Raw genomic sequence first — 12,185 nt, 5'->3', positions numbered from 1 at the left:
AGTTTGTCTAGCTGGGTTAATTTTGTGCAATAAACCTTGTCTGTAAATTACTAAAAGGTCATAAGTGCTTATTTGTGCGCATTATTATCAGTAAGCTATAATAGAGCTATAAAGGAGTGTTTATATGGTCAGAGAGAGAGCCGCTACTCAGCTGACGGAATGAGTAGAAACACAGAGCATGCTACTAAGGGTACTTTCACACTAGCGTTTTTCTTTTCCGGCATAGAGTTCCGTCGTCTGATCAGGCATATCCCCATGCATTCTGAATGGAGAGCAATCCGTTCAGGATGTCTTCAGTTCAGTCGTTTTGACTGATCAGGCAAAAGATAAAACCGTAGCATGCTACGTTTTATCTCCGGTGGAAAAAAAAGGAGACTTGGCGCACTGCGTTCCGGCATTCAGTCCCCACCCCCCAACACCCCAGTATAATAAACATTGGTGGCGCAGTGCCAGTGAGGGTTAAAAAATAAAATAAAAAATTAACTCTCTCCCCCCCCCCCCCCCCAATTGATTGCGCAGCTGCCGGTCTCCTGTTCTTTCTTCAGGACCTGTGGTGATGTCACTGAGCTCATCACATGGTCTATTACCATGGTGATGGATCATGTGATGTACCATGTGATGAACACAGTGATGTCACCACAGGTCCTGAAGAAAGAACAGGAGACCGGCTTCTACGCGATCAATTGGAGAGTTCATTTTTATTATTTTTTGGCACTGCCCACTGCACCACCAATTTTATTATATTGGGGGGGGGGGGGCGCACTGCGCCACCAATGTTTATTATACTGGGGTGTATATAATGTTTATTATATTGACCTACTATGCATTCTGTATTAAAGAATGCTATTATTTTCCCTTATAACCATGTTGTAAGGGAAAATAATACAGTGAATAGACTTTCAGACTTAGCAACCATGCGTGAAAATCGCACTGCATCCGCACTTGCTTGCGGATGCTTGCGATTTTCACACAGCCCCATTAACTTCTATGGGGCCTGCGTTGCGTGAAAAAAGAAACAACATAGAGCATGCTATGATTTTCACACAACGCACAAGTGATGCGTGAAAATCACCGCTCATGTGCACAGCCCCATAGAAATAAATGGGTCCGGATTCAGTGCGGGTGCAATGCGTTCACCTCACGCATTGCACCCGCGCAGAAATCTCGCCCATGTGAAAGGGGCCTAAGGGTGAATAGGACAAGGGTTCCAGCCCCTAAGGGGGCTAATAGTAAAAAAAAACACTAAGGGCTACTTTCACACTTGCGGCAGTGTGATCCGGCAGGCAGTTCCAACGTCTGTACTGCCTGCCGGATCCGCCGATCTGGATGTGACTGAAAGCATTTGTGAGACGCATCCGGATGCGGATCCATCTCACAAATGCATTGCAAGAACGAATCCATCTCTCCACTTGTCATGCGGACAGACGGATCCATCTTGTATCTTTTTACAGGACGGATCCTGCATTCCGGTATTTTGATTGGCATTCAGGCAAGTCTTCAGTTTTTTTCGCCGGAGATAAACTGTAGCATGCTACGGTTTTATCTTTTGCCTGATCAGTCAAAATGACTGAACTGAAGGTATCCTGATGCATAGCGTTGTCACGATAACAAAATCTTGATTCGGTTTTGATTTGGCGATTAAAAATATATATACATTACTCTCAAATGTGTACATGACCTTTGCCATCTGACATGCCCAATACCCTGAGAACAAGGGGTCAGGCTTTTTTTTTTGTAGTTTCACGCAGTATGATGGGGAATTGTGTGGCAGGTAAAATAGTGTAGGCCATTTATTCCCAAACTTAATTGGTTTTGTGAGCTCCTGAAGAGCTCCTATTCCCATTCCTACCTTTTTAAGAAGGTCAGTGCTGGTGAGCCTAAAGTATTAGAGAAACTCTTGTAGCTGGTATGACGCATGTTCACCTTGAGTGAAAAAAAGAGCCTATTGTCCTCAATACTGGAGAGCAGCATTTTCTGACTGATCCTATAAGGCCTCATTCACACGTCCGCAATTTCGTTCCGCATTTTGCGGAACAGAATTGCGAACCCATTCATTTCTATGGGGCCGCACGATGTGCAGCCCAGCTCCGTAAATGCGGACCCGCACTTCCGGGTTTGCATTTCTGTTCCCGAAAAAAATAGAACATGTCCTATTCTTGTCCACAATTGCGGACACGAATAGGCATATTCTATTAGTGCCGGTGATGTGCGGTCTACAAAAATGCGAAACGCACATTGCTGTTTCCGTGCTTTGCGGATCCGTGGACGTTACGGACGTGTGAATGGGCCCTTATTCACGCTACATCAGGGATGCCCAACCTGAAGCCCTCCAGCTAATTTTTATGTAAAAATTACAGCTCACAATATGATCTGATAGCTGTTTGCTGTCCGGGCATGATGGAACTTGTAGTTTTGCAACAGCAGGAGGGCCGCAGGTTGGGCTTTCCTGCGCGGCTACATGATGGGCGCTGTGGCATTTTCTGTTTGTACAGGTGATGTTTTGTTTTTTCTTCATGGCTTATTTTTTTTATGAGGACTAGACCAGCGAAAGCACCTGCCAGCTTACTAGCACAGTGATGGGCAAACTGCGGCTCTCCAGCTGTTGCAGAACTACAACTCCCAGCATGCAAAGACTGCCTACAGCAGGGCATGGTGGGAGTTGTAGTTTTGCAACAGCTGGAGAGCCGCAGTTTGCCTATCACTGCTGACTAGCACAAACTGGTTCCGTTCCTTTCTTGTTGATTAGTTGCTTTGTGTCGAAAATCCATTTTACTTTGCAGGGTCTGTGAACAGTCATTTCATTTGCATTATGTGCAATGTTTTTTAGTGGATTGACTACATTTTCAAGGTTCAGTCAAGTATAGCAGCTTGATATTATCACTTTGTCTATCAATATGAGTAAAACTCTAAACTCTTCTTACATAACAGTTTTTTTTTTCTGTTTTCTTTTCTTTTTTTTGGCAGGGGATACTACACAGAAGATGAGATCTGCTCAGCATCCTACTCCTGCAGAATTGGATGCTTATGCTAAGACGGTTGCCAACAATCCCCTGACAATAAAAATCTTTCCAAACAGTGTAAAGGTTCCTCAAAGGAAGCATATCCGCCGCACCGTGAACGGACTAGATACATCAGGCCAGCGTTACAGTCCATACCCTTCGCAGGTCAGCACAAAGGCAGGACTTTTGGCAATTGTCAAGTCCCCAGCTAAAAGTGTTCTGAAAGGCTTTGACGGTGCACGTGCCCGGCTCTTGCCAGACTCTATGATGAATCCCCCTTCCGCTCCATATGTTGCACCTAGCACTTTAAACCACCCTCAGGGGCTTGCACGCCCCCAGCAAGCTCTGCAGCATGCGCAGGCCCTGCAGCACGCTCAGAGCATGCAACAGCAGACTTTGTCACACTCGCAGAGCCTTCCACCTGGACTGCAGCATCCACAAAGCTTGCCACACCCTCAGACAATGCAGCACCCACAGGGCCTGCCACAGGGGCTGCAGCATTCTCAGGGTCTGCAGAATACGCAGAGTATATCACAGCAACAGGCTCTTCAGCACACGCAAGGTGTGCAGCACACGCAAGGTGTGCAGCACACGCAAGGTGTGCAGCATACACAGAGTATGTCACAGGCACTGCATCACGTGCAGGGACTTCCACAGACAATACCACGCCAGCAGAGCATGCCACAGGCTCTGCAGCACCAACAGAACCTCCCACAGGTCCTGCAGCACTCTCAGAGTATGTCGCAGGCGCTGCAGCACACACAGGGAATGCAGCATCCGCAGAACATGGGGTCTCAACATTCGCAAAGCCTGCCCCAACAGTCTGCATTACAGCATGCCCCTGGAGTAAGTCACCAGACTCTGCCGCACCCTGCCAACAACATTCTGCAGCCAGGTTTACATGGAGCGCGAAAGTTGCCTGATGCCGATGCCCCTCCGAATGTGACAGTGTCTACCTCAACTATTCCTCTTTCTATGGCTGCAACCTTGCAGCAGAACAGACCACCAGACCTTGGCAGCATTGTGCACCAGATAAACCAGTTCTGTCAGGCCAGGGCTGGCATAGGCACTACCTCTGTTTGTGAGGGCCAGATCGCCAACCCCAGTCCCATCAGTCGTAACCTGCTTATCAATGCAAGTACTAGGGTTTCCACTCATGGCATCCCCATGCCTTCATGTGTTGGGACATCCGTAGACCATGCTGCTGCTGCTGCTATTTCCTCTGCTGCCTCGGGAAATGTCCCCATAATGACCATAAGCAGAGTGCCTGCTTCATATCCTGGTGATCTTAAACCCATGGCATGGAACCAACATCAGCTTACACATCTGCAACAAATGTGTGGAGAATCTGGTGGTCATTCTGGGAAACATACTCAGAGAGAAATTGCTGCCCAGGGTTTTCCTGGTAAGCAGACCCCCTACCAACAAGAACTGTGCATGAGCCAGTCTTTTGGCCTAAAACCCCCAATTGAAAAACCTACTCCTTCCCCTCCTGTGAATGGATTGCCGGGTCCCTTGCCGTATACCAATGGACACTATTTTCAGCCCATATGGAATAACATTTTGCCTACTCCGAACAGCGACAGTTCGGGATCGCAGGACCTTACCATTTTCCACGGAGCACAGGCGGCTGGGGCACCCTTGGATTGTGCTGGGGGTGCTCACTATAGAGGCGTTGGGGGAGGATCATCCAACCAGAACGGCTTGATGCAGACCATGGATTACCTAACTGGAGTGGACTTTCAGCAGTCCTGCTTCAGAGATCAGAGCATGGCTCCACATGCAAAGATTCAAAGATCCCAAATGAGTAGAGCCCCTGAGTCAGCTGATAGTCGAAGTATTCACATTCAGCATCCAGGGTATAGGTAGGCGCCGTCACTTTGCAACAGAGAGGATTTAGTCTTAATTGATTAGCAAGGCTCTTGTATCCTCTTCATTTGCAAACTTCTTGTGATCATTATATGCAAAAACAAGCCGTACGGTGCTGTAATTCAGAATATCTAATGTTTGTTTTTTTTGCTCTTTACTATTTTTATTTTTTGTAGTGGTAGTTTAGACTGTTGCCATTTAGTACTTTAGCACTGATGGGCTTCAAAATGCTGCTTTATTTTAATATTGGGAACACTAGGCCCTAATAAGTGTGGTATTCCTTCCCCCCTCTTTAATTATTTTTTTTTTAACCCTTTGCCCCAGCCTTGTTCTTTTTGCTTTAGAAGATGACAGATCAGCCTTCCTTCAGCAGATGGGGAACTCTTATACGTTGCGTCACTGGATCGAGTGCCGTGGTGCAACACCAAACCGATTAATTTCAATTCCCTTGTATTGATGGTGCAGCAACGAAAATGCATTGTGGAGTTTAGCACTGGATGCATGCATACTTTTTAGAGAATTACAGTTTTGTTTTGTGCTTTCACAGATATTTGGTTTTTTGAAGAAAAATTTTTTGAAAGAATGTTAGGTTTTTACGCTATGAGCCCAAAGGTCCTTATGGTTTACAGTAAGTCCCCCTTTTTATGTAGCATATTTTCTGCTTTGTGTTCAAGATGAGAATTAATTTTTTGTTGTTGTGGAGGTGGTGTGGTTGTGTGTGCACTAAAGCAGGCTGGTTACCCTTGATGTATCTTTTTTTTTTTGTGTAGCCTAGCTGCTGCCGTGCCTTATATCAGTCACATAGAACATCACCATGTTTTGTTTATTGCCGGTCCTAGTTGCAAAAAAGCTTTAGAATATTCTACTGTGACCAGGACATTACTATTTTTTTTTTTTTTTTTTTTTTTTAGTTTTTTTAGTTTTTCACATCATTAACTCGAGGCAGAATATTAAAGTTCAGGCTTGCTCTCCCATCAGACGTGGTGTCCAACACTGCAGACGTCTCAGACCTCGCTGTCTTTTTAGTGCAGCCTGCTTGGGAGTATTGGGTTGTCAAAGCATATGCAGAAAAATATTGCTTCATGATGGCACAATGTCCAGTAGACAGCTGCAGAGTTGATGACTGCTCTAATGGTGGCTGAGGAGGAGAGAGATCTCTGCAATGCTGGGCCTAATGTAAGATGATTGAAGGGGGGGGATAACTGCAGACCAAAACCTAAAGACACTTTGTATGGTTAAGTACGTTCAGTGCTTTTTTAATTTTATAATTGGATGCTTTTACATATGGCAAATTTCTATGGTGTGAAGAAAAGCCTGATGCATGGCAACTTGACAGTGTAAGGCCTCTTTCACACTTGCGTTGTCCGGATACGGCATGTACTCCACTTGCCGGAATTACACGCTGGATCCAGAAAAACGCAAGTGTACTGAAAACATTTGAAGACGGAGCCGTCTTCAAATTGCGTTCAGTGTTACTATGGCAGCCAGGACGCTATTAAAGTCCTGGTTGCCATGGTAGTAGTGGGGAGCAGTATACTTACCGTCCGTGCGGCTCCCGGGGCGCTCCAGAATGACGTCAGGGCGCCCCATGCGCATGGATGACGTGATCCATGAGCTTGGGGCGCCCTGACGTCACTGGAGCGTCCCGGGAGCCGCACGGACGGTACGTATACTGCTCCCCACTACACTTTACCATGGCTGCCAGGACTTTAGCGTCCCGGCAGCCATGGTAACCATTCAGAAAAAGCTAAATGTCGCGTCCGGCAATGCGCCGAAACGACGTTTAGCTTAAGGCCGGGACCGGATCAATGCCTTTCAATGGGCATTAATTCCGAATCCGGCCTTGCGGCAAGTCTTCAGGATTTTTGGCCGGAGCAAAAAGCGCAGCATGCTGCGGTATTTTCTCCGGCCAAAAAACGTTCCGTTCCGGAACTGAAGACATCCTGATGCATCCTGACCGGATTTCACTCCATTCAGAATGTATGGGGATAATCCTGATCAGGATTCTTCCGGCATAGAGCCCCGACGACGGAACTCTATGCCGGAACAGAACAACGCAAGTGTGAAAGAGCCCTAAGGTCAACTGAGACTTCCTGACCACAACGGAGAACACACAAATACTTTGTATCGATTAGGAGATCCTTTGTCCCAACAGTCATTTCGCCATAAAAATGGGAATGCCCTCTGCACAGAAGTCAAAACATTCCTTAAAATATTTGACCATTTCTCACTTCACTTTTGGACCTTTTTTATAAAAAAAATAAAAATAAAAAATGGACACGTACAGCATTATACATTTCTCTAAATCCCCTGAAAGTACATAGATTTAGGCCAGTTTCACACTTGTATTACAGCGGATTGCCCTTTCCTCACCAGTCTGATGGCCTCAATCTATCGCATCATGGGTCTCTGATGCTGTCCTTTTGAATCATGAGACCTGTGTCATGCTGTGCTAATACAGGTGCAGAAAAATGTCCCTCTAACCTGTGTGAAACAGGCCTTAAAGAGGGACATTCTGTTTGCTTGCAGCCACCACTAGGGGGAGCTTAGGAGTTCACTGCATACTGTTTATACATTGAATTCAATATTAGCGCAGTATGCAGTGAACTCTGGCTGCAGGCAGTGCACAATCTGCTGTTATAGTAAGAGATTAATCTGTGGATCATGGTGTGGACATTTACGGACTAGTCACTACATACTGGCAATGTTTCTAATTCCTACATACTATTGCTTATACTGGATGTGGCAGTAAAGTCTTAGTCCTTAATAAATGTACCATGCTTCATTGATTATTCCCCTCTTGGACAATACTCATATGGTAGGCCCTTGTTTGCAGACTGAAATGCCAGTCACAGTAGGTCACTTTGTAAACCTTTTGTTTTCTGCATCATTCATTTAGGATTGTATGTTTCAAACTACTTAAAGGGAAGCAGTCACTGAATATGTAATCTGCAGGCAGCATGTCATAGAGCAGGAAGAGCTGAGCAGATTGACATGTCGTTTTATGGGAAACGATTCAGTAAAAATTTTATTAAATTTAGATTCCTGCACATTCTGGGCTTTGAAGTCCAGGAGGCGGTCCTATCAGTGATTGACAGCCTTCCCTCTGACTGTGTATGCAGAGAGAGCTGTCAATCACTGATAGGACCGTCTCCTGGACTTTAAAGCCCATAATGAGCAGAAATGTAAATTAATAAAATACAAATTATATTGAACCTTTTCCAAAGCCTTCGGATTCCTGTTTTAAAGGGACACTGACAGGGCCAATAAGCATATTGAGGTATATATATGGCAGTACAGGTCTTATAATGGGTATTACAATCATCTAAGTATCCCCCCTGTCCACATTATACATACAGTAAACTTAAGTTTTATAACCTGCTCCAACGGTCTTCAATCTGCCCAAGGGGCGGCGTTTCACCTCTCTTGCGCCCAGCCAGCCTCCCCCAACTGCCGCTTTGAAGCGCCGCCCAGCTCATGAATATTCAGTTTGCTGGGCGGCTTCTGCGGTCCCCGCTCTGAAGCGCTGCGCTTAACAGTGCCCTGCGCATGCGCCGGATCTTGTGAAGTCGGGGACAGTAAGCGCCGCCCAGCGAAGTGAATATTGATTAGCTGGGCGGCGCTTCAAAGCGGCAGTTGGGGGAGGCTGGCTGGGCGCAAGAGAGGTGAAACGCCGCCCCTTGGGCAGATTGAAGACCGTTGGAGCAGGTTATAAAACTTAAGTTTACTGTATGTATAATGTGGACAGGGGGGATACTTAGATGATTGTAATACCCATTATAAGACCTGTACTGCCATATATATACCTCAATATGCTTATTGGCCCTGTCAGTGTCCCTTTAAAGTCTTAGAATTGAAGCCCAGTGTTATTTTACCTAAGGCTACTTTCACATTAGCTTTTTTTGCGGATCTGTCATGGATCTGCAAAAACACTTCCGTTACAATAATACAACCCCATGCATCTGTCATGAACGGATCCGGTTTTATTATGTCTTCTATAGCCATGATTGATCCGTCATGAACGCCATCAAAAGTTAAAGGGGGTTGAATCCGTTTTCTATTGTCAGAGGAAACCGATCCGTCCCCACTGACTTACATTGTGTGTCAGGATCCGCTTGCAGCAGCGTTCTGTCCGCGATGGGAGCTCAACCAAACCGAATGCATTTTGGTGTATTCAGAGCAGTTTTGTCCCCATTGACAATGAATGGGGACAAAACTGAAGTGTTTTCTTCCACTATTGAGATCCTATGACTGATCTCAATAGCGTTATTGAAAACGCTAATGTAGCCTAAGTCTCGCGTGACTTCGGACTTAAAGGGAACCTGTCATCACCTTATGCTGCCTTTAGTATGGGCAGCATAAAAGTACAGACAGTTGAGTTGAGTTCAACGCTCTGTCATTTTGAAAGTTAAAAGTGGTTGCCGAGCACTAACATCAGTCATTGCGGACTGGGCCTGTTAAAGAGTCCTGGTTATCCATGAAGTCCTGCTCTCCTGCCCACCTGCTGATGACTGACCGTCTTCTACCTAGTTTTCTCCCTTTCTCTCTAGGAGAGAACTGCCAATCATCAGCAGATGGGGGAGAAAGCAGGAGATTAGGAATAACCAGGACTCTGTGACTCTTCTCAAGGCCTGAGCTGCAATGATTGATGCTGGTTCTCAGCGACCACTTACCTTTAGCTCATGAGTGACACACCGCTGAGATCAGCATTTCTGTCACTACTTATCCTGCCCTCAGTGAGGTTAGCATAAAGTTGATGACAGGTTCTCTAACACATTCTGCCTCCATCAAGCACATACGTTTTAATGCTGTACTAAGATAGTTTTAACGCTGTACTGAGACCTAAGTTTGGGGACAAATCGACTTCTGAGCTTTTATCTGAAGTTCAATTTGCTCACCTGTAATCTGTACAGATCACTTTAATGCAGTTATCTCTATCATTATAGGCAGGTTTAAAATGAGATGGCAAAGGATCCATCATTCATAATGGGTGATTGTCAAAGCTGATCTACTCCTTGATTGTAAAATGACCTCTGCACAGCGAAGAGTCTTCATGAGGTCAGCTCCTGTCCATTGTGTCTATGGACCATGGGGCTGCCATAAAGGAATTCTGTAAATGCTTTCGAAATGCTGTTAAGAATGTCTCAGGCAAGATGGCCGCGTCCCCCCCCCCCAATTGTGTTCAGGAAATGGAATAAAGAATCCGTAATCGGAAAATAATTACAAGTTAGAAAAATAGGATGTGCGTTGATACCTGTTTTTAACTGGCAGGAAAAAAGTTTTGGTGACACATTCCCTTTAATTCGGGAACTTATTGGACTCTCATAATGTACATAATTGCCTGTGAGGGAAAAATACATACATTCCTAAATTAAAGGGACATTAAGCCTAGAAAATTAACACAATTATAACCAATTCCTCCCTTAATCTCCCCTTATATTTGCCCCCTCTGCCCAGCCATTTGGATAGACAACAAGCTACAGGTTCTCTTTCCTTTCTCTGCCTTAGAATGCAAAGGGGGAAATGTCTTATTCACAATATGCCTTTTTTGGCATAGAAAAGTCGTAAATAACTGAAACATACAGCAGGTCCAAGCTTATGTAGATTTCATTCTGTCACATGGAGCTCTGGAGGCGGCTTATGATAGGCCTGCGCGTCGCCATTAGGGTTCATTCAAACGGCTGTATGAATGAGTCTTTATCCGTTCCGCAATTTTGCGGAATGGGTGTGGACCCATTCATTTCAATGGGGTGCAAAAGTGGTTCTGCGGGGGGGGGGGGGGAGCCTATTTTTGCCCGCAATTGCAGACAAGAATAGGATGAGCTCTATTATGGTTGTGGCCATGTGCGGCCCTCAAATTGCAGAATGCACACTGCCGGTATCTGTGTTTTGCAGATCCGCAAAGCACTTCAGCTGTCTGAAATTAAATAATACATGCCCTAAATATTTCATAGTTTAAAGAGGACCTTTCATCAGGCTAGCTCTAGTCTAATTATTATCCTACCTTTAGGGCGGCCCCCACTGATGCCATGGCTTTTTTTTTTTTTTTTTCCTCTACTGAAACGCCCCCTCCCGTATATTTTGGTGCCTTAATAGGCATGCTCAACCTGTGGCCCTCCAGCTGTTGCAAAACTACAACTCCCATCATTCCCTGACAGCTTACAGCCATCATCCTTCAGAAGGGCATTGTGGGAGTCGTAGTTTCACAACAGCTGGCGGGCTGCAGGTTGAGCATCCCTGCCTTATATTATAATGAGGCGACTCGGTTATACTAGGCAGAGACTTGTATTTTCTATGGGAGTGGTTCTCTTCTCCCTGGCTGTGAGCGCATCCAATCAGAGCGCCCCGCTCTTAGCCAGGGAGAATGATCTCAAGGATGTCTACACGCTCCAAGTTCTCGCGAGAACTTGAGCTGTTTCTCCCTGGCTAAGAGTGGGGCACCCTGATTGGATGCGCTCACAGCCAGGGAGAAGATAACCACTCCCATGGAAAATACAAGTCTTCGCCTAGTATAACCCAGTCGCCTTTATTATAATATAAGGCGCCAAAATGGAGCTAACAGCGGACGAACAGGGGGTTCTGTAGAAAAAAAATAAGCGCCATGGCATCAGTGGGGGCGACCCTATAAGGTAGGATAATAAATAGACTAGAGCTAGCCTGATGAAAGGTCCTCTTTAAACTTTATTGCAAGCCTTAGGAGTAGTACAACTTGGCAATATGGTCCTTGGACAAGATACAGTTGCACACCCATGATGGGTAGTGTGTTCTTGAAGGGAACCAGTCACTATGAAAATCTAGAGTAATCTGTACGCAGCATGTTATAGAGCAGGAGGAGCTGAGCAGATTGATAAATACTTTTATGGGAGAAGATTCCATAAAACTGGTATTTCATTTATTTAAATCCCTTCTCATTCTGGGCTTTAAAGTCCAGGAGGCGGTCCTATCAGTGATTGCCAGCTCTCTGTATACACAGTTAGAGGGCAGGCTGTCAATCACCGATAGGACCGCCTCCTGGACTTTAAAGCCAAGAATGAGCAGCAATTTAAATGAATGGAATACAAGTTTTACAGATTATTTTTCCACAAAACTATATATCTGCTCAGCTCCTTCTGCTCTATAACATGCTGACTGCAGATTACTTTGCTTTTTCATGGTGACAGGTTCCCTTTAAGGCCTCTTTACAGGGGTTGATTGCCAGGATTGCCACATGCTTGTTCCCAAAAATTGTCTTCTCTAAATGTGTCACCGAACGCCTGATGGTTGAGCAGGGACTCATTCATCAGGTGAAAGGAATAGTTGGATGTGGTAACCAAAATC

The 12,185-nt window shown here is 45.4% G+C and overlaps 1 protein-coding gene across 2 annotated transcripts in view; it reads left to right on the top strand.

Moving 5' to 3' along the window:
* FAM222B (family with sequence similarity 222 member B) overlaps positions 1-12,185 on the top strand; it is a 39,651-nt gene that overhangs the window by 20,746 nt on the left and 6,720 nt on the right. The window contains exon 3 of one of the 2 annotated variants that reach the window (XM_040423405.1): positions 2,965-4,864. In XM_040423405.1, coding sequence (XP_040279339.1) covers positions 2,965-4,864 — 1,900 coding nt within the window. Of the gene's footprint in view, positions 1-2,964; positions 4,869-12,185 lie in introns of those variants that run through there. The other variant, XM_040423406.1, reaches the window with a different exon arrangement.

This window comes from Bufo bufo, chromosome 3 (genome assembly GCF_905171765.1).
Source record: "Bufo bufo chromosome 3, aBufBuf1.1, whole genome shotgun sequence".
Taxonomy (NCBI): Eukaryota; Metazoa; Chordata; class Amphibia; order Anura; family Bufonidae; genus Bufo; species Bufo bufo.
This window is presented reverse-complemented; position numbering and strand designations above follow the sequence as displayed.